The sequence below is a fragment of the Bactrocera tryoni genome, chromosome 1 (genome assembly GCF_016617805.1).
Source record: "Bactrocera tryoni isolate S06 chromosome 1, CSIRO_BtryS06_freeze2, whole genome shotgun sequence".
Lineage (NCBI taxonomy): Eukaryota > Metazoa > Arthropoda > Insecta > Diptera > Tephritidae > Bactrocera > Bactrocera tryoni.
The window spans coordinates 66,256,449-66,280,852 of record NC_052499.1 but is presented as its reverse complement, the minus strand read 5'-3'; the positions used below and the strand labels follow the sequence as shown (position 1 = coordinate 66,280,852).

At 36.6% G+C, this 24,404-nt stretch overlaps 1 protein-coding gene across 1 annotated transcript in view; it reads left to right on the top strand.

The window, feature by feature from the left end:
* The window catches only part of LOC120774252, a 53,510-nt gene that overhangs the window by 3,873 nt on the left and 25,233 nt on the right, over positions 1-24,404 (top strand). The window contains exons 2-4 of the mRNA XM_040103756.1: positions 15,949-16,091; positions 21,870-22,218; positions 22,323-22,796. Coding sequence (XP_039959690.1) covers positions 15,949-16,091; positions 21,870-22,218; positions 22,323-22,796 — 966 coding nt within the window. The remainder of the gene's footprint in view (positions 1-15,948; positions 16,092-21,869; positions 22,219-22,322; positions 22,797-24,404) is intronic.

Below are 24,404 nucleotides of genomic sequence, written 5' to 3'. Positions count from 1 at the left end.
ATCGATATGCATATAAAATGAAGTGATTTATCAAATCAGTCGCGTTTTTATTTAATTTTTAAAATATCGTGTTTATCGATACAAACATTTACCGAATTGATCGATTTTTTTATCGATATATATGTATTTATATTAGCATATTTCAATAAAACTCTCGAAGAAAAAATATAAAAGTCACTGTTTAATCCAATCACCCTCGTTGCTAAAACCATATAATATGCACACACACTAATATTAACAATATAAACACATATGAAGTACATAAATATCAACTACCCAGCACAGTTATTATCTACAGTTAACCTGATTTGAGATCCTTAAACCTTTTGCTACTTAAATGTAATAACTCAACTTTCTTGTGACAGAAATACAATATTTATGCTGTTGTTGTTCCTATATTCAAGTAATAAAACTTCTAAAGAGTAAATCGCGAAATGCGAATTTTCATTATTGTTTATTTTATTGCTTTCTTGTTGAATTTTATTAGCAATTCGGGGTTTTCTTTCATCCATCAACATAAAAGCGACACTAGAAACCACAAAATTCATAAATGCACCCACACATACATATGTACTTACACTAATGTATACATTTATGCATATCTTTCATCGACGACTTGCGCTGGCGGCATTCAGCTGTTGTTCTTATTGCCAATCCTAATTTCGCCTTATTGCCAATGGTAATGGTCGCATTACATTGCTAATGCTTTTGTTGTAGTACTTCTGCCGCTTGGCTGTGGTGAGTGGTGGACTCGGTTGCTGCGTCAATGCAATGTCATCAAAATTAATTATGACAAATCGTTGACAATGGCGATGCAAATGCTTAAAATATACGCGCCAGCGTGAGCAAAGCGAAAAGTGCAGAATTTATATACAGTTATATTTGTACATTTGTGTGTGTGTATATCTAAACATTTATGATGTGACGAAACTTGAGCGCATAGAGAATGATGACTTGAAAAACGCCATTATGCGCCATTTATGGCCATTTGAAGTGAGTGACGTAGCGCTTTCGATTGCGAAATTTAAGCTCAAGTGAAATTCTCTCTGATTCTCTCGAGTCAAGTGAGCGAAAAGAACACGCAGTTTAATGTCGCCAACATTTTATTTTATGAAATGGTTACAGCTTCGAAATTTTTGATAAGATATACAATTTTTTATATTATAATTTAAAAAAAAATCGCAAATAGTTAGAAGCCATTTTTACTCAAACTTAGTGTCAGTGTTTTCCGAGAATTTCTCAGGAATGTATCTAAAATTGTCTTTGCATCTCTGTATTCTTTTTTCAGACAAGAAAAGCTTCAGCTTATTCTTTCAAATGGCGATTTAAATTATAGTTCAAAATAAACGGTATAGAAGATAAATGATGTTAGGATTATATTTCATTCATAAGCGCACCAGCTTAGGAGCGATCTTCCTTGCAGTCCACCTGCAGCATGCCTCTTCAGAAGTGGACCTCATGGAAGGACGCTGCGTATCCAGATTCTCTGAGCACATCTTCCATGGGGAGATCCCTGAGCACAGTAAACTCCTCCTGCCCCAACGTCTGCGCCGGGTAGCTAAGAGGTAGCGCAGCCATTTGGATACCTTGAGAGCATCCGCATATCTGCGCCGTCTCTACTCCACACGGGGGAGTTTGGTGCAGAGGGTTAGCTTCTGGTCACCTGTGCGTTGCTGCCCTTCAGTCGTTTAGAGCTGGATCGCTCCTGTCACGTTATTAACCCTCTCTTCCGTTTCGCGGTTTGGAGCTCTTTTGCCTCTCGGACGCGGATTTGCAACCTTTGCATTCCTTCGATGCAGAGGAGGCACTACTCTCTCTGACCCGGTTCCGCGCTAGTACCTCTGCTACCTCAGGAGTCTTCCGAAGGTGCCTCAGGTACCACTTTAAGTTAGCACCGCTCATGCCCTCAAATCGAGAGGCATCTTTCCTGCCAGTGTAACCGGCTGGTGGTAGAAGGGCAATTGGCCCCTTTCTTCTTTCTCCTTCTTTTACGAGCGCCTTCGGTATCCGCCCAATGCGATTCCCCGAGTCTGAGCAGCGGAGCCTGCTTTCTTCTTGGCCTGTTCCTCAAACAGAGCAAGCTCCTCTGGCAAAAGCTGCCAGAGTGCTGACGTTATTGTCCATGTCGTCCTTCTAAGTCTTTCCTTGTGTACGTTGTCTAGGTGTAGTTTTTTGATTAATAATTGTTTTATGTTCTGTCATTATTTTCTTACGACCCTTGGCTCAACGCGGCGAGCTGTCGGGTCTACATTGCTGTAGGGGAACGACAGGGTCCGCCGCGATACTTCTCTATTCGGCACGGTGTGGAGTGGTGCCACTCAATACCCCTCATACCGGTTGGGTGATGTCATGTATGTCTTGCATCTTAAGCCCCAGCACCACGAAAAGGTACTTGCCATTCGCTGAGGTGTTCATTTTTGGACTTTTGTAATTTTTTCAATTTTTAGCCGTAAGACAGAAATAATGGTCATTATGTTTTAAGTTGGATTCTATGTGAAAATGTAGAACTTTGATGGGTAGATTTTACATTTTAGCATCTGTGAAGATTTGAGTATCATATAGAGTAAATATAAACTTTAATTTTTCCTGTAATACTTACACCCTTCTCATCCGATTTGTCTATTTCAGTTTTATTTATCAATAACGTTTGTTTTTGATATAGTATGTTAAAGAATTGACAAATAAGTATTCATTCCGATTTGAAACAGAAATAAAAGAATCTTTTAGACGCTTGCTCTTTTGAGGTCTATTTTACATGAGGTACATATATGAACTTGTGTTCGAAGTTAATTTTAAATATAAACATAAATATTATTACATTCCTATTAAGCACTTTGGATTAGACAAACTTATGAGAGCGGCGAATCGAACATGCTTTGGTAGAAATGCACTAAACTAGCATAACTAAATAGAGTTAGAACAGCGTGACAGGTGTAATCGATTTAGCCATGTTCATCTATTTAAGATATCCCAATAAGCTTTTCATTCATCGGAACCGCCGATATCGAACTATACTAGCCTATAGCTGCCATACAAACTGATCCATCACACTCAAATCCTTTTATAGAAAACTTTTTTACATACTGTTCAATAAAAATCAAGATAAAATAGTTTTTAACCCTTTTTGTGCTAAAAGAAGTGCATCGGTGAAGGGTATTTTAGCTTCGGTGCAGCCGAAATCGCTGTTTCTTGTTTTTTAAATAAATTTAGAGATAATAAGAACTTAATACAACTGTTTCACCTTTCTATACTCCCTTTTAAAATATAAAAAATATTTTATCCAAGCTCACATAACTATTTTATACATAAAACGAACACCAACAATGTTTAACAAATGCAAATCTGTTAGCATAATCAAACTTTTTATTAAACTAAATCCTTCCATTAAAACTATAAAGCTCGTTTTAACTTCATTTACACCAACTTCATTTCGTTTAACAACCATTTACAATATTGCACACCGCCCTAATGTCCACAAAGCAATTAAATTGGTTTAATTAAAATTCCTGCATAAATCATTGACCTTTCGCGGCGCGCACTCGCTTTAACTGCGTCCAAACCATCGCTGCAATGTACTGTCATGTGTTGTTATGGCATTTCCCCCGCCGCCTGTATTTATGTTGTTGGCAAATATTTCCGAACTCAAAATATCTGAAATTCCACCACTCGCAGCTATGCTGGTAATCCGTTAAAAGCTGCCTCAAATTTGTGGGGCGTTGCGGAATGTCTGTGCGCTTGTATTGGCATGTGTACATATTTGCATAAGTGTGCGTGTGTTGGTGTGTGCCTGCCAAGCAGCATTAAATTTACGTCTTTTCTATATAAAATGTAAATAAAATCTGATTGCCTTCTGCACAAACTCTATTAAATTTAATTGTATTTGCTGAAATTTAATTTTTCATTTCATTTATTTTATCGTTATTTAATGGTTAGTCAATTTGATTTGTGTCTGTGTAAACAGGATAATTTCAACCAAAATAAACAATCTGTGAATAAAAATAAATAAATATAAATCCACAGTGTAAATATTCGTTTTGCATTGTTTTAATAGTAAACTTTTTGGAATCAAAATTTAAAGCAACAACAAATACATACTCATATGTGCATATATTGTTGAAAATGATTCGATTCCATGATATTAAAAAGAAACAAGAAAAATGTTAACTTCGGCTCTACCAAAGCTATAATATTCATTACAGGAGCTTACCTTACAAGAGCATGGTTTGGATAGGTCAGTTTTTATTTTTTACTGGTCTCATAACGGCGATTCCGACAAATGAGCAGCTTCTTGGGAAGACGATGAGCGAAATTTCAGATCGATTTCCTAAAAACTGTGGGACTAGTATATACTTTATTGGGTCTCCAACATTTTAAGATTTAAAAAATTTTAAGATCAAAAGGATTTTAATAAATTGTAATAAATTTCGTGACAAACTTAATATACCCTGTTCTGTTTTCTATATTGAAATTGGTTAAAAAAGAGTTAATAAGAGGATAAAGAGGGAGTAAGATAAGAAGGAAGCAGAGAGAAACAGAAGTTAGATCAATTCTGAGCATTCGCAGTAGATACTTTAAAGTAGAGGCAATATTTACGGAGGATATTGCAAAACTTTTTGTAAAAATGCTGCATATGTTATGAATAATCTTTACAGATCATCTTTTTGAGAGCCTTTCAGTGATATATGTACATACTATACATAATCCGTTTTCGGCCATTTTAAGTTTTAGATGAAAGTTTCAATTTTAACTGCTTCATTTGGTGACTCTGAAACGCAGTGTTCATCTGATTCATCCTCTGGTTCAATATCGTCGTCCGCATTACCTACCTCAATATCTTCGTTCCATTCACGAATGGTTGGACAAAAACAAACCTCAGGGTTTAAACTATGTATGAGATCGAGATGTGTTGCTCTTCAAGCAGCGAAGTACGGTTTTCAATTTCTCTTTTAAAACAGCCACCGCCATGATCACAATCGTTTTCCGCAAAATTAAAAATATTCTTCCAGCAATTAGTTAGGGTTTTTTCACTGACACGACTCCAATTACCTTCCTAAGACTTATTGCATTTTTTATTGTTAGCTTCTTCATTGACTGGAGAAAAGCAGATTTCGTCGCTGCTATTGCAGCTAGAAGGCTCTTTCTGTAATGCAGCTTCGTGATATTTGTTACATTCTGATCCATCGGTTGATGAGTAACAATTTGTGGCATAAACATTGCGAAATTTTTTCATCTTTCGCTAACAGGCCAGCTTCATCTGAATGAGAAGAAAAGTTTTCGATGAGGAGAAGACCTTTAATTGCAAATTTCTTTCCTTTAAAAATGATTTTACGTTAAAAACGACATATTAAGAAATATATTGACAAAATTCAAAAGGAACTTGTACCTGCGGAACAAAGGATTCATGAAGCCGTTCTTTAAAAAATAGCCGAAGTCATCATAGCGGATTTTGAGTTCTGTTACTCAGTTGGACACCGAAAATTTTGAAATCAGCGTGGATTCTTTGCCTTTCCAATTGCCAAGATTTAGAGTTTATGGGTTCCAGTGTAGTTTAAGCACACACAAAAACGTGATGCACTGCTTCTTTCAACTCCTTTTCCCCACTACAGATATGCGTTTCTCTGGCAGAAGCTTCCAGTATAAACCAGACTCTTCAACATTATATAGCTGATCCCTGACCAAGTCCAACTCGGTCATTTTAACTCTAAGTTTTTCTATAAAAGGTTTAAAAGCTGAGACTGTGCAGACAACTTTTCGTTTGATATTCCATCGCTAGCGTAAAAATCAGCTTCGTTTTCCGTTAACTTTGAATGCAGGTTTTTTGCTTTTTCTTTTGGCATTAAAGCACTTACTGACCAGTTCGAATTTTGCACATGGATAAACCAACCATAAAGAGCTTTCACCAGTTTGGACAGCTCTGAAGAATGCAGTGTTTTTCTTTTTCCAGGTTAAAAACACTCGTATTTTTGTTTTAATGCCTCAAATTGTGGTTTTAGAAACATTATATTTCTTCGCTAAGAACGTCATACGGACCCTTTTGCTAAATGACCGCGAATTTCTGAATGCTTTCAAACATTGAAACGTGTTTTGTTTATGTTTAAGAATAGTTTTTGCCTAGTTCACGTGCTTCCCAAAGCCTTCATATGTGTACATATGTACATATGTATTATTCTTCGAACAGGTTGCACCTTAGCCCACCCCTTTATGAGATTCTGCATTTTTTGCCTGGAATTTCTCGTGCACACATACTTCTTATCCAAGCAAACAAAGGTCGAAATTGCATCAAACTAATTTCCAAAGAAAATCATTAACCTGTTACCTTGAACTAAGCGCTAAAATAAAGGGTTTGCCATTAAAAAAAGAAAACAAAAGAAGAATGGCTGTCAGGTTTCTGTGCTGCGCTGCTTGCTTCCTACCTGCGCGCTTTACTATATATCCCTCCACAAAAACACTTTCCACACACAGTTCATTTTTTTTCTAAGCAAAACAGCACAGCACAAGTACACCTACCCAAAATCACCTACAATCGCACCTCAGACAACAAATATTATATTGAAGATGTGTAAACCAACTAACGGTCATATTATTTCGGAGAAAGCAACTTCTGCTGCATTTTTAGAGAGATATGGCAATTTTGATACGCTGCTTTCTGAAAATGAATATGCCATAATACTTTCGTGGTTTATCGTCTGGGGTTATATGAGTCTTTATCTCGAGATGCGTGATGTGCCGAACGATCTCTCAATGTAATGGGAAAATTGTCGAAATTTGGAACAGTGATACGAAACCTTGCACATGACTGTAGTGATTTGTTGATTGAAAAGTACTGGGCATACAGAAAAAAATCTGTGAACGAGAATTTATAAACATATTCGTAGGACGAGTGAACTTGTTTTATATTAAATATTTGAATAAATTATAAATTCTTCAAAGAAGTTTTTATAGTATTATTGTTTTAATATATTAACGGCTTGTGCCTGTACTCTTAAGTGGTTCTAGGATTATTTTTATCAATTAAACAATGAAAACATTGGAGGACATATTTTTAGGGGAATTGATTATCGATATTATTGAGTATTCATAAAACATTTTTCCAAAGACTATTAAATATTTTTAATTCCAATTTGTAACGAAATATAAAATATGCAACAGAGGAGCTTCAAGGTCTTTCTCAAGACATTTTTTGTATTAAAATATAATTTTAGTTAAAATACCAATTTTCTAAAAACTTATAGATGCGTCACTTTGTTTAGGTATATATCAAACGATTTCTCAACGCTGAAATATGTTTTCTATACATTTATTGACCTGCATATGACTAAATCTTTTTGGCTGGCGATGAGCAGATAATTTTACGTCTTCGATCGGACACTTTTCGGAATTGTATGGAATATTTTATAGATAATTGTCAACATTATATCTCTGCGAGCTAATTTGTAACTATCAACTGATCGAATAAATGAAGCAAACTAATTTTCCTGACAGTGAGCTTCGGGACCAGATGAACTTATAAAACATTTAGTGCTTAGTTTGGAAGTAATATTCTCCAAGTAGAAATCTGTAAAATACTACTAGTAACACCGATTTCTGGGGTATTGCGTTAAGCGGTCAGTAGGGTAATCTGAACTGTTTTTTGAAATTTTTTCATAGAAATTTTTGTTTACAATAGAACTTTTTTCACATATCATGAGGTATATCGTGGAGTATACAAATATAAACAAATTTTTTCGGAATTTTTTATCACATCTGTCGGAGAAGTGAACGAATCCTCATTTTTGGATCATCTGAAACACAAAAACCCAATTTATTCTTAAAAAGTACGTGATTGGTTATCGTCCTTATTAGAATCATAAAAAAATGTTGATAAATAAAAAAGTTTGTTTTTTAATTTTTCTCAATTTTTTTGCATACATTTTGTTATAATATTGTCAATAAATTATAAAAAAAATATTAATCTAATGTGGACGATACTCAGGCGTTTTGTGAACATTAAACGAAAAAATTAAGCAAATCAGTTGAGTTCGACCGGAATCATGTCCGCCAGTTTAAAAAAGGGTGTTTGGAGAAAAACGCGTTTAAAGTTTGAGTTGTGCACTCCGAGCACTCGGAATGTCGAACGGTATTTTTATTTTTGGGTCTTTTTCGAAACCTTGCAATGGTAAAGTGGGTTTTCTACATTAATTCTAAGGGTCTAAGGGAACAGAAAATGCAAAAAAAAATTAAAAAAAATTACCCTACTAACCCCTAACCCCTTAAGGTTCCTGAAGGTTGTTAAAGCACTTTATAATCGTTTAATATCTGGTAGATATGTATAGTTCAATGTTAAGAACTTTGTGTAAAATTTCCAAAAATTATAAAAATTCTCGGGTGTGAATGATATCTTTTACTTGGAGGCTAATTATCGAGCTATTCATGACTGACTTACTGCATAAAATTTATATTGTGAGTATGAGGATTTTTCATTTGAGGAATAAACAATTCCTGCTGGCAACATTGTTTGCTGTTCAAAGACATTTGTCATAATTATGTGATATAATTAAATATAAAAAAGCTGTTGAACAAATTGTCAAAAATAATGTGAACGCTACTAATATCGGCTCGATCTAAATGTCGCACCCTGTATATAACAAGGGCTTGCTTAGGACACATAATTATATTTTGAAAACTACAGCAAATTTTCCGAAAATTAAACTTTACGACGAATAATATACTTGTATTTACGTCGAAAGTTTCAACGAAGTCGCCACAAAGTCGAAGACCATTCGGTTAAAGATTATAGCGGAAATGCATCAATAAACGGTTTATGATAATCTGCTGCGTGAAATCTTTGCAAAATACTTCTAGGTACCATTAGTGGGTATTAGATATATGTATGTATGTGTGTATATGTATATTCTCATAGTAAGCTAAATTAATTAAGAGTTTTCTAAGTTATTGCCATAATTAAAATTTTATTATGTTGGCATAAATATTTTGCAAATGGCAAACACTATCACACCAACAACTACAATTTGCTTGCAATCATAGCGCTATTGTTTAAGTGATATGCAATTACAGCACGCACTCCCACACACTTACAAACACGCACACGCATACAGCGCGATATGACACACACACATGCTTGACTAAGTACAATCCATACAATCAAGTGGCACTCAATTAGTTATATTCTCTCTACTATTCCTTCTACAATTTACATAAATCATAGCCCCCGCTCCCGCTTGCGTTCGCTGCGGAGAAATAGAGCAGCTGCTAAACTTAGCTAGCGTGAGAACAGCGCATTTTCCATGTAAATTCAGCAAAGCGAAATGTGCGTGTGACGTGCGTTGGCGACATAAATTAAATAAATTACCGAATAAGGAACTTGTCTGAGCTGAACATAGCAGTGCTTACTCAACAACAACACACACACATACATATGCGTGCACGAACGCAACTCGGAAGTATTTAATTTCCTCTGTGTGGCATCACTATCAGCAGCGACTAAAGCTATGTTGCGTTCGCTTGAACTTGGATTTTGTTCAAAGGATTGAAATACTTTCCTTTTTCTGTTTGTGCGTATAAATTCAATTTGATGCTTTAGTTGAAATGCCGTTGGTTGCTGACGTGTTGGTGTGCGTGGCGTGTTGGGAGTATTTTGATCCGCCTGACAGCTGCGTTGAAAGGCTTGTAGCGTAGCGGATGATTGAGAAGTAGTCAATAAGCGTTGACGTTTTAACTGTCAACTAGAAATTCAATGAAATGATTTTTTAGAAATAAAAGGGGGAAAATACCTTTACGTTCAGTAGGGAATTAAGAGAATTATATACACATGTAGATGTGTATAAATATTGGGTAGTCGAAAAAGTCTTTTCGTATTTCTAAACAAACTTCAACTTATTTTTATACCCTGAACAGGGTATATTAAGTTTGTCACGAAGTTTGTAACACCCAGAAGGAAGCGTCGGAGACCCTATAAAGTGTATATATAAATGATCAGTATGTCGAGCTGAGTCGATTTAGCCATGTCCGGCTGTCTGTCCGTCTGTCTGTCTGTCTGTCTGTCTGTCTGTCTGTCTGTATATATACGAACTAGTCCCTCAGTTTTTAAGATATCGTTTTGAAATTTTGCAAACGTCATTTTCTCTTCAAGAAGCTGCTCATTTGTCGGAACTGCTGATATCGGACCACTATAACAAATAGCTGCCATACAAACTGAACGATCGGAATCAAATGCTTGTATGGAAACCTTTCACATTTGACAAGATATATTCACGAAATTTTGTATTTGTTATTTTCAAAGACAACAATGTAATCTCCGAAGAAAATGTTTAAATCGGTTAACTATAGCATATAGCTGCCATACAAACTGAACACATAGTTACTAACAGAAATGCACCTGTGAAGGGTATTTAGCTTCGGTGCAACCGAAGTTAACGTTTTTTCTTGTTTTTGTCAAAACTTGAGCGCCGAAATATTTATTTCAGGAAAGTGTGTGTGTGCGTTTGTGTTTAAATACATGTGACGGACTAGTGTCATGAATGCAAAACATATATTGCATGCAACAACGAAATTGACGAGTCAACACCACAATGCACTCGCTATCACACACACATTTAGAAGCACGTACATGCACATTCACATAACATCTCAATATTTGTCTGTGTGTCAGTATGGCTGTGTCAATGCTTATTTACGCACAGCCTGTCAACCGGATGCGATTTGTGTGCAAGTGTTTGTTGTACTTAGTTAGAGTTGAAGCGTTGTTGTATTGTTGTGGTAGTAGCTGCTGCTGCCATTATTGTCGAATGCCATTTCACGCTGTTGGCTGACATCTGCTAAAAACGATTTTCACCCAACACGCATAACCAAACATCTCCAAAGGGCGCACAATGTCAGTGCCACGCACACATGTAGGCGAGCAAACCAACTTTCACACACACACACGCATACACAATATTTAAATGTGTTGCCAGCATACACACATACATACATATGCGCTTGAATTGCTGAATTGCTTGGAAAACAGGAAGCTACTCCATTTTGACCGTATAAGAGTCAGCTGTGTTGCAACGACAACAAAAACAATAACAAATACTGCGCGCTCAAATGAAAAAAACAACAATTTTTTTTACCGTTTTTCCACTGCAGCGTGTTGATTTAGCTGCGTGTGACAGCCTGTGTTAACAAAGATTTATAAAAATTCCGAAAATTTAAACTGCAGCAAAAATTATAAATTGCATCACATACATGTGTGTGTGTGTGCAAAAAAGCGCAAAAATATAAATTTAATTTTTCACTAAAATTTTTAAATTACAAACATAATGAAATATGAAATATGAATTATCCGTTTAATAAAGTCAGTGCGCAGTTAGTTGTTTCTATTGTTGTTGTTTGCGCCATCAGTTTTCGTTAATGACCTTCAAGCGCTGGCGTTCTGCTGCTTTGTTGCGCAGTTCAGCTGTTGCGTTTGTTGTTGTTGCCTTTGCGGCGGATGTGTTTGCCGAAGCTTTTCACACTCTCAGCCATGATAATCTGCTTGACAATAATGCATTGTTATTGTTCCTTGCTTTGCACTTGACAAATATGAATGCTGCATTTAGTGCGCACAGACAGTGCGATGCCGCAAATAAGGGGGCACGGGGTTGTGCTGCCATCCCTAAGGGAGTGTTTATGTTGGCAGATTGCTTGGCTTTCAAGAATTAAATTTAAAAAGTTTTTAGAGGTTATGACTCATATGTGTACATGTGTGTATGTACTAAATATTTAATAAATATATGAAAAGGGTGATCCATTTCGAGGTTCCCTACTTTTTTAAAGAACTTCAAATTTAATGGGGAATGTTAATCATCATTAGAAAAAATATTCTTTGGCATTTATATTTTGAAGATTATCTCTTTCATTTCGACTGAGAACTGGCGAATGACAAGTGGGATGTGTTGCTCCAAGACTCTTAGACTTTAGACTTTACATATCCTACAGCAAAAAGTCTAACGGTATGATATCACACGATCTTGGTGGCCAATCGACCGACACAAAACGTGAAATTATCTGCTCACGGAAGTGTTCTCTGAATAAATCCATTGATTGATGCGATGTGTGGAAAGTGGCGCCGTCTTGTTTAAAGTAAATGTCGCCGAGATCACGATCTTCAAAAGCGCGATAATGGTGGTCATTGACGGTAACGTGCTCCCTGGCATCATTTTTTCAAAAATATGAACCAATAATTCCACCGGCTCTCAAACCACCACAGACCGTTGTTTTTCTCGATAAAATGACAGCTCTTGAATCTTTTTAGGTTGCTTTTCGTCCCAAATTTGGCAATTTTTCTCGTTTACATACCCATTGAGCTAGACATGAGCATTATCGCTGCACAAAACTTGGATAGAAAACGTCGGACTTTTTAAGAGCCCATAGAGCGAACGATGTCGCTTGGAAATGTCGAGCAGCTTCAGTTCTTATACATGCTGTATTTTGTATGCTTTCCATTTAAGATCTCGACGAAAAATGCACCAAGTCGTTCCAGACGTCAGTCCGAAAAAGTACTTCTATAAACATAAAGGTTATCTGGAAAAACTCGAAAAAGCACAGGAACTGCTCTTGGACTTAATATTTTTTTTTTGGTATTTTACTCTTTACTAAAGAATTAGCAAAGAATACAAGTCTGTGCTTCACTTACGTGCTTTGGTTTATGCCCAGAGTTTCATTGAACCTAGTCAAAAGGGAAATAACTGCTACACCAAGTTCAAATTGGCCAATTATCTGAGGCAATTAAGGTGTTAAATGACTTATTAGGCTTGATTTTCAAATTCATCCATCGCAATCGAATCTTGATTATATATATACATAATTTAGAAAATTCGGTTTGTAAGAAAAACGAAAATCCGAATCGAAAAAAAATTTCCACGATCAAAAATTCTCCAAATCCCACCTAATCTATTGAAGCCCCAAATACCGAAAATGCGGACTTCAGTATATATCGATGACTTTTGACCGAAAATATCGATCATGGGATATACAATCGGAATTCAGAGAGAATTATTTCGTGACAGTAGTATCTCAACGAAAATGAGAAAGCGCGTTTTACTCATATTACTCATTAATGAATATTTAAAATATTTTTTGAGTGTACCCGTTGAGTTGAATCAAAAAAAAATTATTATTAAAAAGGAAAAAAATTCTTTAGAATTATACCCTGATTTCATAATTGAATAGGAACTATTGCATGGAACTTAATAAAAGTAAAAAATATATATATTTAACCCTTTAGCTCCCTCTTGTTTTACAACTCGCACGTGCATGTTGAACTGCAATAAGCCATGACATGTGACACATTGCGCTCCACAGTACATTAACACCTGTAAATGTGTAATAAGCTAATGTGACAAATAACAGAGTTGCATGTAAATCTGCCAGTTTCTGCGCACCTGCTGGCAAGTTGAAAATCTGCATATATACTAGAGATGCATATAAGGGTTTGTATAGCATGTATGTTTATTTAGCAGTGACCTTGCAGGAAATATGCCCTTTGAGGCGTTAATGTGCGCCATTTGCATAAATGGAAGTTCCTGACAACGGTTATACGATTTTAATTGAGTCATTGTGTTTACTACTTTTATTGTTGCACTTCAATTGAGAACAACTTAAATGTAATTATTGAGCTTTGCCGAGTATTCGAAACGTCAACTGTTTTCTTATATTTTTTTTTTTTGATGAAATGACGTATTTAGAACTTTAATATTAATTGGCAATTAAGTGCTAATGGCTTAATTAGTTAATTCTGTATATCAAAATTAAAACAATTAAGGATTCATTGTTCGTCATTTAAAACGCTTATGCAAATTAAATAATTCATTAGTCATAGGAAAGTTCCTCAGTACCGTTTACGAATTGACACAGAGATATATCAGCGTCGTAACAAATTGAGCGGACTCGCCATCAACCCAAATAAGACCGAGATAATTTTATTCACTGGAAGCTACAAGATCCTGGTGCTACCTTTGCCGCAAATAGGAGACATCTGTCTGCAAGAAAGGCAGCGATTGCCTCGTACTGCTGTAGAGTACCAATAGAGTACCCATCCTTCACATATTGCCCGTAGACATCCTCGAAAGGTATATGGCTGCGAAACTTGCCATCAGATTCTGAGAGTCTGGGTTCCTAAAAGAACACGTGTGTGAACACTCGGAAATCCTCACTCACTTTGACTTCATACCGAATCACTTGGATCATTCTCTACCTACACACCGGCGAGGTAGCTGTGGGTGGTAAGAAGGTGTTAGATGAGAGGCACAGTGACCTTCTTTACGGATGGGCCAAACCTTGTGGGGAAGGTTGATGGAGGAGATTCTGGATCAATATTTCCTTATTTTTAAGTTGATGTAATTTTAAAAGATGGAGTAAATATCATTCGACAATAAATGTTGAGACAGTAAGCCTCAACCAGATTCATTATAAATTTTTCTTGATGAAAAAAAAACGTGCCTCTTCGTATTAAAACTGATCGTGAGTTATTCGAATTTTTGTATTGTAGAGAATTGATCATGATTTTGAGTTAACCAATGGTAAACTCCTTTCATTTTAACAAGATTTTTGATAAGGTAATCACCCGTTAAAATATAAGAAATAATAGACTCGTTAAAATATAAGAAATAATAGAAAATATCGGAAGCATTGTTTATACGACGAAACGACGGCGTTGCCTATTTAGAGCATGCAATCCTAATAACCAAAAGGATGAGTCCCGAAATTTCGGGATTTCTAAAGTTGAGATTTTTTAAAGCTTTTCAGTACTTTATCATTATTATTTTAATTTAATTTATAGCATTTCATTAATACACATACTGGTAGATCCCGAAATCGTTAAAAATTGTTTTTTTATTCATTTTTCGAGAAACCTAACTGTATTACATATAAGTTATTATTCACATAATACGTTATTGCATTCATTCATAAATTTTATTTCCAAATTCTATACCTTCGATGTTGCCTTAAATTCAAAAACAAAAAATCGGGAATTCAATATTGTCTGGAATTAAAAAAAAAATCGGGATTTCCGGATTTTGGATATTAGTCTACTTCAAATTCAAAAATAAATAGAAAATCCCGAAATATGTATGTACATATATGTAGTTTCGGGATCCCGAAATCCCGATTTGTTTTCGAATTCCAGAGAAGATCGAAGTCACATTTTTTTTTAATTTAAAGGAATATCGATCTCATAAAGCTGCTAGCGGCAAAATCACATATACAAATATGCAATTACACATTATTTCAAACAGGATCCCATACAAGTTTTAGCATTATATCTGTAAGTAATCTGGTTAATACAAGTTCACTGAAAGTCTTATTGATATCTTAAATACAAGTTCTTTTAGTTTCCTGTTACAAATATTTATCGTTTGTAATTGTTAATAGGAATACATATGTACTATATATATATAAGTATATATGTGTATATGTATATATATGTAATATATAATATATAATTTTACTTGAAAACTTTAATATCTGTTATTTGCGCCTTAATTTTCGCAACTGAAAATACTTAATTGGCAGTATAAAACTTCTACTTCTTTCACATACAGATTCCGCTACACGTAACATACATATATACATATGTACAATCATTAAAAAAGTATTACATTTCCGCACACACAAGCAGATACGTATACATATTAACGTATATTTTACATATTATTCTCGTAAAAATGCAAATTACTTTCGAAATTACCTTTCACATTACGCCAGCAGCGCTGTCAATAATATGAGCGCGCATACATCACGGTATATAAGTAGTATTATATATTTATATTTATTTACACATTGTTATTACATACTTTTACATGTTTTTCTACTGTCACTCACTTGTCTCATTTCCTTTTACGCTCCACCTCCCACTGCCTGTCGCTCTTTCTTGCCTTTGCTTATAGCTATTTCTTCATTGTTGCTCTTTTCCTGCTTCACTTTCAGGACGCAAGCCGCCAATGCCGCCTTAATATCACAGGCGCGCTCTGGCCGTAAACTGCCGCCCCCGCTGCTGCGTTCGCGCACCCTGCCAGCGATTATTGTGCCCGGCATTCCGGTCGTCTCGCTTAATACGGATCGGCAATTTGGTAAGTACCGACATGCTCGCATGCTATTAAAGTATTTAACTTAAGACAAGACGCCTGTGTGTGACAGTCTGGCTAACAGGCAAATATTTTAATTCTTCGTAATTACTTAGTGGAATCCGACTATTCGCATTTGGTGAACTATTGGCTGATAAATAATTGTGGGATGGGGCTCATGTCGTTATTATTCGAGGAGTGTCTTCTCGAAATGGTCAGCATAGTTACAAAACAATATTATTTATTATGTTATTAACATTTTTATAGAAGTATTTCAATGTCTAGGGCTCGTATAGGGTGACTTTAGCTGGTGTTCTATGTGAGTAATTTACTTTATTGAGGTTAAGTTTGACAATTACTAGTAGAAGATTCTTTAATTTTGCCGAAAAAAAGAGAAAATACATGATAAATACATAAACATAAAAACTTTAAAGTTTCCAGCTAATGGTAAAGAAGTGGTAACCGAGTCCTAACAAAATGTAGAGTCTTATGTGATATATTTGACTAAATTTTTAGGAAATAGCTGAATTGCTATCATGTTTTTATCCAGTATATTCCATAGGAGGAGTATAGTTCCTTAGCAAAAAGCAAGAAAATAGGAAACCAGTTGCCTTCTGTGAAATATCCCTCAAAGAAATTTATGTGTCTGTGAATAAATAACCCAAAAAACAACGCATAAAACATTAAGGCTTTTTAAGTTGGAAACAATAAACGATTTAATTAAAAATCTTAAAATAAACTTAAAGCGCTATTTTGACCACGTAGTGATATGTGCCCTCCAAGCGCTCTTAGAAGACATCCTTGGTCACATCGTCTTTCTCTTCCGTTGGAGCGTGAGCGCAAATTAGCGATATGTTGAAGAACTTTGCTCTGATGCGGTTTGTGGCTAGACGTTCATCCATTCCTGACAGAACTCGCCGACGTAGTCTCTCTCCCATCACTAATCCTACACCAAATTGCGCTCCATTATATGACCATTGTAGAAAATACCACAATTACCTACTCGTCTCAGTCCTTGTCCACCTATGGCATTTTTTGAACGGCGGTGATGTCAGCATTCACTCTTCCAAGAACATCAACCAGCTGGGCAACGGCATCTTCGCAATTAAGAGACCGGACACTCCAGGTGCATGCCCTTAAATCGTAATCCTTAATGCGTTTGTAGTGGTCGTCATCAAAAAGGTGTTTCTTATCCGAGGCTGTTGTTTTCTTTTTAATAAAGCCCTTTTTTTCGTGGCGAGTCCCAAACCCAGAGCATAACCATGGAGAGGGATTTTTTTTGGCTACTCAGAGGATATTTGATCTAAGACCGGAAGTCGTGAACTGTTTGAGACTTATGTAAAGGTCACTCTCAAGGGAATAGCGCTCAGAGAACTTTCCTCACTAGCGTGAACTTCTACATCTGACTCCATCCTCCATCATAGATTGATTATGCTATGCAAATCTCTCGAATATGCAATAATGAATTTTCAAATAAGGACCTACTTAAAAATAAATATGCAGTTAGTGTTTTAATAAATTTCACTACAATCAAAAAACATTCTTCGATATCCCGAAATGTTTTCGAGTATATAATACCTATCAATACAAGTTTTGGAGCGAATGGATATGGTACTCCATTTTTACATATGGAATCACCACAATTTTGAAATTTAAATTTGAAGTTAGTTCAATTAAGAGACCATTAAAATCCATTCCACATAAGAATTCTTCACAATTGTGTATCGATGTTTGAATAGTTGAAGAATCGCGAGAATTCATATTCTAAAAGGTGTTCGAGATGTTCAATCTTCTAAGTTTCTAGTTCCTATATTAGATGCTCCTTATTATTTGTTTATTTCCGCACTATTTTCTTCAGAATTTTTTTTATTTTAAAAGCTACACTTTCAGCGTTGTAAATCAGACTGTTTCTCCGTTTTCTCTTCATTTGGCCTAATTTACGATGATTTCCTTTTATATTTCGGGATTAGAAAACAAAAGCAGATACTTATTAATCATTGAAAATCGCTTTTTATTTTAGAAATATTCTTTATTAAAATATATAGACTTTTGTTTATATTTAAATAAAGTTTTCAAGCGGATGGATTCCTCATTCAATCGATGTTTGGAGTGCTCGAAAATGCAGTTGCTTCGTTAGAAACTTAAGATCTTGCATTGTGGTTGTTGTTGTTGTAGCACTGCTGTGCAATATTCCTGAAGCAAATTCGAAGAATAGTGCGAGTTGACAGTCCTTGACGAGTCCGTTTTGGATACTTAGACCCAATTGTCGTGGGAGAGCTTGCATTGTCGTTGTGATCCGTCTTCGGCAGTTGGTTTTCCTGATTTCTTAAAAGGCAACTTGCAAATAAATGTCTGTGTACCACTCAGAACTTACTGTTCTGCTTTTTTCTAGAGGTATAGTTGCGATATGCCCAGTTCTTCCAAAAAACAGGCAACGATTTGCTTAAAAGTGCTGGACTGATCTCGTTTGAAAAAACCCGTACAGTCTACTTTCGGCCTCATACGCGTAAATACCTGTTACGATTTCATTCAATTTAATAATAAAATTTAATGTTTTAATCTGGAATCGCGTATGTTCGATATCGGAGAATTTTAGATATAACCGATCTTATTAGCTTTAAGCTTCTTAATTCTTAGTGACTAACGTACCACATGCCATCATGCCATGCTATGCAAATACTTATCTTAGGAGCAGGACTTAAAAAAGAAAACAGAACAAATGGTTTTTTTCGGTGGTTCAATTCATTTATTTATCCAAATAGCCTATTTCTGCTTCAATACAGCTTTTTGCATGGTCCAAAAGCATGTCGAACGAGTGTTTTAGCTCGTTGGACGGTATGGCTGCCAGTATGCCGGTGCAAGCCTTTTGAATGGCCTCTACGTCTGCATAACGCTTTCCTTTCATGGCCAAATGCATTTTTCCGAAAAGGAAGAAGTCGCACGGTGCCATATCAGGTGAATACGTGGAGTGGTTAATGGTTAAAATGGAATTTTTGGTCAAATAATCGGTCACAAGCTTCGATCGAATGATGGATTCTGAACAATTTTTGGTTGTCAGTCAATTTGTGCGGAACAAACCGTGCACACACCTTTCGTAAGCCAAAGTGTTTGATCAAAATGCGATAAATCGATGTTTTGGAGATCAAGGATTTTCATTGCCCCACATGTTGATCGTCATTTATGTCTTCAAGACCACTTTGAAAACGTTGAAAACACTCGTGCACTCTGCTACGGTATAGGCAATCATCGCCATAAACTTGTTTCATCAATTGAAACGTTTCGGTAAAAGTTTTACCAATTTTAAAACAAAATTTAATGTTGGCTCTTTGTTCGAAGCTCATTTTCGCACCGATAACACAAATATACTGATACTTAAAACGCAATAACTCATGAAATTCTCACTGGACAACACTAGATTCAAAAAGTCCTGTTTACTTTGGAAAGCTCCTTGTATTATATGTTTATAAAGTTTTCTCCTTTACAAGCTACACTCTCAGCACTGTAAATCAGTCCTCTTCAATGTTTATTGCTTGGGCAAGTTTATCCTTCATTTGCCTCAATTTATTTCCAACGAATCTCGCAAACACTCTGTTTTATTACATTTGTACTGACACACGGTGGCAGATCGAAGCTCATGCTGTTGGTACGGCTCCTGCGTCAGCCGTCTGAGCAGAAATGTAAATGTCAGCAATGTAACGGGTAGCTTGATAAACATATAACTCCGAGTGTGTACATACTATATATAATGGAACTTCTAAGGAAACTTTTTTGAATGCTTAGCACTTGGTTTGGATGGATGTAAAAGTTTATCGTTAAAGTTGTTGCAAGTAATTAACAGTGTGACACTGCAACGACAAACGGCACTTGAAGGGAAAATATACGAGGGTGTACAAATAAATTGAACAACGGGAGTAGTCGGCAGAAATAGGTAGAAAAGTAACCGGAAAATGTAAAATCAAATGCATAATATTTAATTATTCATCAATATTTATTTTGTTGCCTTCAAAGTAATCCCCACAGGATGTAATATACTAATGCCAATGATTTTTCCAGTCCTATAAACACTTTCTGTAAGCACCTTTTGGAATGGCCTTGAGCTCTTTCAGCGAATTTTATTTTAACTCTTCGATCGACTGAAAACGAGTTCCACGGAGCGGCAATTTCAGTTTGGGGAACAAGAAAAAGTCACACGGAGCCAAATCTGGTGAATACGGTGGTTGATTTTTGAGCGGTTTTGGGGTATTTTTTTTTTGGTTTCAGCTCGTTCTTCCCTCCATTTCACTTGTTTGTAAGTCAAACTCATAAACCCATGTTTCATCGTCAGTTATAATGCTCGCCATGAATGTGGGATCGGAATTCGCAAGATCAAGCATGTCCAAAGAGAACTGTTTAAGATACTCTTTTTGAAAAAATCAGCTTTATCGGGACGAGTCGAGGAAGAATGCCTTTCATACCAAATATTTTCCCCAAAATCATTCGAATGGACTCATGAGCGATGTCGAGCTCTCTTGCCATCTCTCTAACACTTGTCTGACGATTTTCAAGCACCATATCCCTCCCTGGTTTAATTGAAGAGGTCTTAAACGATCTCTCGACTGTCTTCGAAGGCTTTGTTCCACTCATAGCCATGTGTTTTTGATAAAATTTAAGCACCATAAGCCCTTTCCAACATTCGCCACGATTCCGCACCTGAAATTTTATTAGAAGTACAGCATTTAAGATTCTTTGTTCGATATTTTTATCCATTATCCAGTTAAGCAGCTGCTGTAAACATACACATGGCATAGTAATTAAGGACTGCTCTGCTAACTGGTTGAATTGTCCATTCAACACATAATTCATTAATTTTGTGCTTCCGAGGATAGTCTTCACTGACTTGTAAACGGATCTTTTCCTTTGGACTCTGATGTGATGTCATTGCTTGGTTAATGATATCGGTATTTCTTATATGACAAGTATGCGATGGAAATAGAATTTAGGGACGACTTTTGAATAAAAATGTATTTTTAGTTAGATGGATCTATGCTTGACTTTAGTATTGACAGAGCACGACCTTTTCTTATTGCTCGGTCAAAATTTACGATTTTATCTGCTGTCATGGAATTTCCAACCTTTACCCCTTTATTAGTAGTAAGCGCCACCGATCTGGAGTATATAAGAATCTTACGCAAAATCCACTACCGTCTAGAAGGTAATTATGTAGCTAGCCAACCCGCTATAGTTTTCTGCTATTTAGGTAAGTTCCGCTACCTTCCTAATAGTAAGAAATATTCTGATATAACTGACTACCCTCGCTTTTCAAATGCTGCCTGAAGTTTCGCACCCACGCTATGTGCCGCTCTCGGTAGCATTAGTTGTAATTCAATTAAAGTTCCACCTCTTCAGGCGACACGCCGCAGCTGATCACCATTGACAAGTGTATGGCTAATAGTTTGCGTGTTGTTCTAGCTGCTCCCCTGTTTTCCTGTTCTGGGTTACTCTTTCGTCAAAATTTGGCTTAAGCTTTTATTGGTATTTCTCATCATCATGAGTTTGTCGCTTGTACATATATTTTTGTTGATTTGTATGTGTTGGTGTTTGTGAGCTTTCGAAGGTTATGTAGGAGTTGGCCTGACCAATCCAATTAGTTCGTACGATGTGCACAACAAATTTGCAACTTTTCCACGAAACAATTTATGTAATTTTGCATTTCTATGTCACATACTCTCACCACTACTACTATGCTACCTCTATCTCTTTCTATTCCACTCTCTTTGAACTTACACTTATCGCGACCTCACGTAGACGAGCGCGCTAGCGGTCTTCTGGGCACCAAGTCTGGCAGCGGCACAAGCACCGGCGGTGGCGGCACAAATCGTTGGTCTCTGCTCACCCGCCAAACACCGACAACACCTGGTTACACCAATAACAACAACAACAACAATATGGTGAATATAAAATCGTTGAATTTGCCAAAAGACGACATGGGTGTCTATCGACGTAAGTCCTCCGGCAGCACTACAGGGCACAGCGGCAGCAGCGCCAGCATGAGTGGCACACCAATCGTCGGCTCACAAGTGGCGGATGCGGCTTTGCTAATGCCGACCTGCGAGGACTTCGAGTGCCATGCCGCCGATGGTTCAGTGTTGTTAAGGTAAGTAGCTCCTTCGTACTAAATTGAATTTTCCGTTACCATGACTTTAACTAATTTGTAAAATATTTGCTCTAATATTTATTTTCGCAACAATTGCTGTGCAGAATTCCCGCACCGCATGTTGTGGCCGCACGTGCTTATCGCCTGGCATCGAAGAAGCGCAACAGCAGCGCCAACAACACCCACGACAGTCAACAGCGACAGCATCAACAGCAGCTGGGCGGCAGCAATATGTCAACAGCTGCGGGTATAGCGGCAATGGGTGGCAACGCTGCCGAGCCACAACAGCCGTCAACGCCTGAGGGCACCAGCAGCGGTGGTGGTGGCGAGGTAACTGGCAGCACCGCGAACACGGCGTTGACACGTCGGCTGGCCAAGTTGCTGCACCAGTCGAGTGTGACGGCTTCGAGGCTAACGTCAGCCGCGTCGCCGCATTCTGATCACACAACTGCCAGCGCCGCAGCCACCGCAAACAATCTCCTGCCAATTATGGCTGCTGCGGCGTCAAGAGAGGGCGGTGGCCGCGATGGCAATGGCAGCTGCTTGGAAGAGGCGCCACGGCGACTTTCATGGGAGCGGTAAGTGATAATGCTCGCACAGCTGCGAGCTATTGAAACTCGTAAGCGCTTGGGTCATAGTTCAGCTATTCATTAGAATTGAAAATTAAATTGGTTGCGTGTTATAATTTAATTAAGTTGTTAACGAGACACCGCTTATGCGAGCATATAGATTTCAAAGCCATTACACAAGTATTTCTAAACTACATATTTTTGAGTATATGAGTGTCAGATTTTTGTTGCTGTATGTAGTGGGTTTGAAGTAACAAAATAGCTTCTTCATTAGCAAGCAACTCTATTCTGGGAATTCGAGTTCTATTATACCAGAGACATGAAAATAGTAATAGAATATGCTCTGCTTCCTGGTCCAAAACCGGTATAAATTTAGCTGTTGCTTCAGCCTGTCGTAGATGTGACTGCGCAACTATTGGTTGAAAGAACTTCTGAGTAGATGATATTCCAAATGGTTAAATCGTATGGAATTGAATGAAAGTATTCAATTTATTCACGAAAAAACTAGGGTAGTATCGTAAATCGTGCATTAGGTAAGAGGTAGGTCATTTCAAAATGAAATTTTTGGACATTAAAACTTGTCTTAGTAATAGTACTATTATTAAGGATGTCATTAAAAATAGTTCGAGTAACAACTTATATATTTCAAAAACTTTCGTTTGATATCAATATTGATATTTATTTTTATAATTCGTAGTGGCAACCCTTTTCAAAAATATTTTTAACATGACATTTTCTAAAGTCTATTTAGATTGTACTAGTCCTTACTGTAATATTTGATCAAATTTTATATATTAAATAACAAGTAGATAAGAGCTAAGTTAGGGTATAACCTAACAATTAATACTTCTGTAACTTGCTAGGATTAGCCAAGGAAGTACCTTTAGGTACATGAGGCCTGTTAGTTATATGGGGTCCCGAAAATGTTTATATCAGGTATATGGGGGCTAAGTAAAGTATTAACCAGATTCAACCCAGTTGTAACACACAGGTAAACTACTACTAGAAAAGGATTCGCTCTGAATTTCAATATAAATCTGCCAAATTGACCAATATTTTCCGTAAAAAGTCAGCCTATGGTTGGGTACAAATATTCGGAATCTAAGGGCTTAAATAGCGTGTCGTGGATTTGGCCAATTTTTGCTCATAGGGTGCCAAAAATTGTTCAATTGCAAAGTTTTATCCCGTTATATTAATTACTTCTTGATTCGTACACTCGAAAGAAGGTATCAGATGGAATTTAAAATTGCGTTATATGGGAAGTATGTGTGTCTATAGTCCTATTTGTTCCATTTTCACACTGTAACATAAAGATGTCAGGTGAATGTCACACACAAATTAGGTTTAAATCGGTCGGGCTGGTCTCGAGATATGTGTTCTTACGTTCAAGTGTACAGTGCCACGCCTATCGTCCAGTTTTCAACAGTGCGCCCACTTTTTCAAAACGTTTAGCCCACAGGTTTCAACTCTACTTGTCTTCCTGATTATTTATATATATATGTATATATAACCCTATATCAATCTCGTTTAGCTTTAGGTGATATATACAACAGTTCGGTTTTTAGTAGTTCTTCTCATAGTCACTATATACATATGTATGTATGTATATCACAGTGC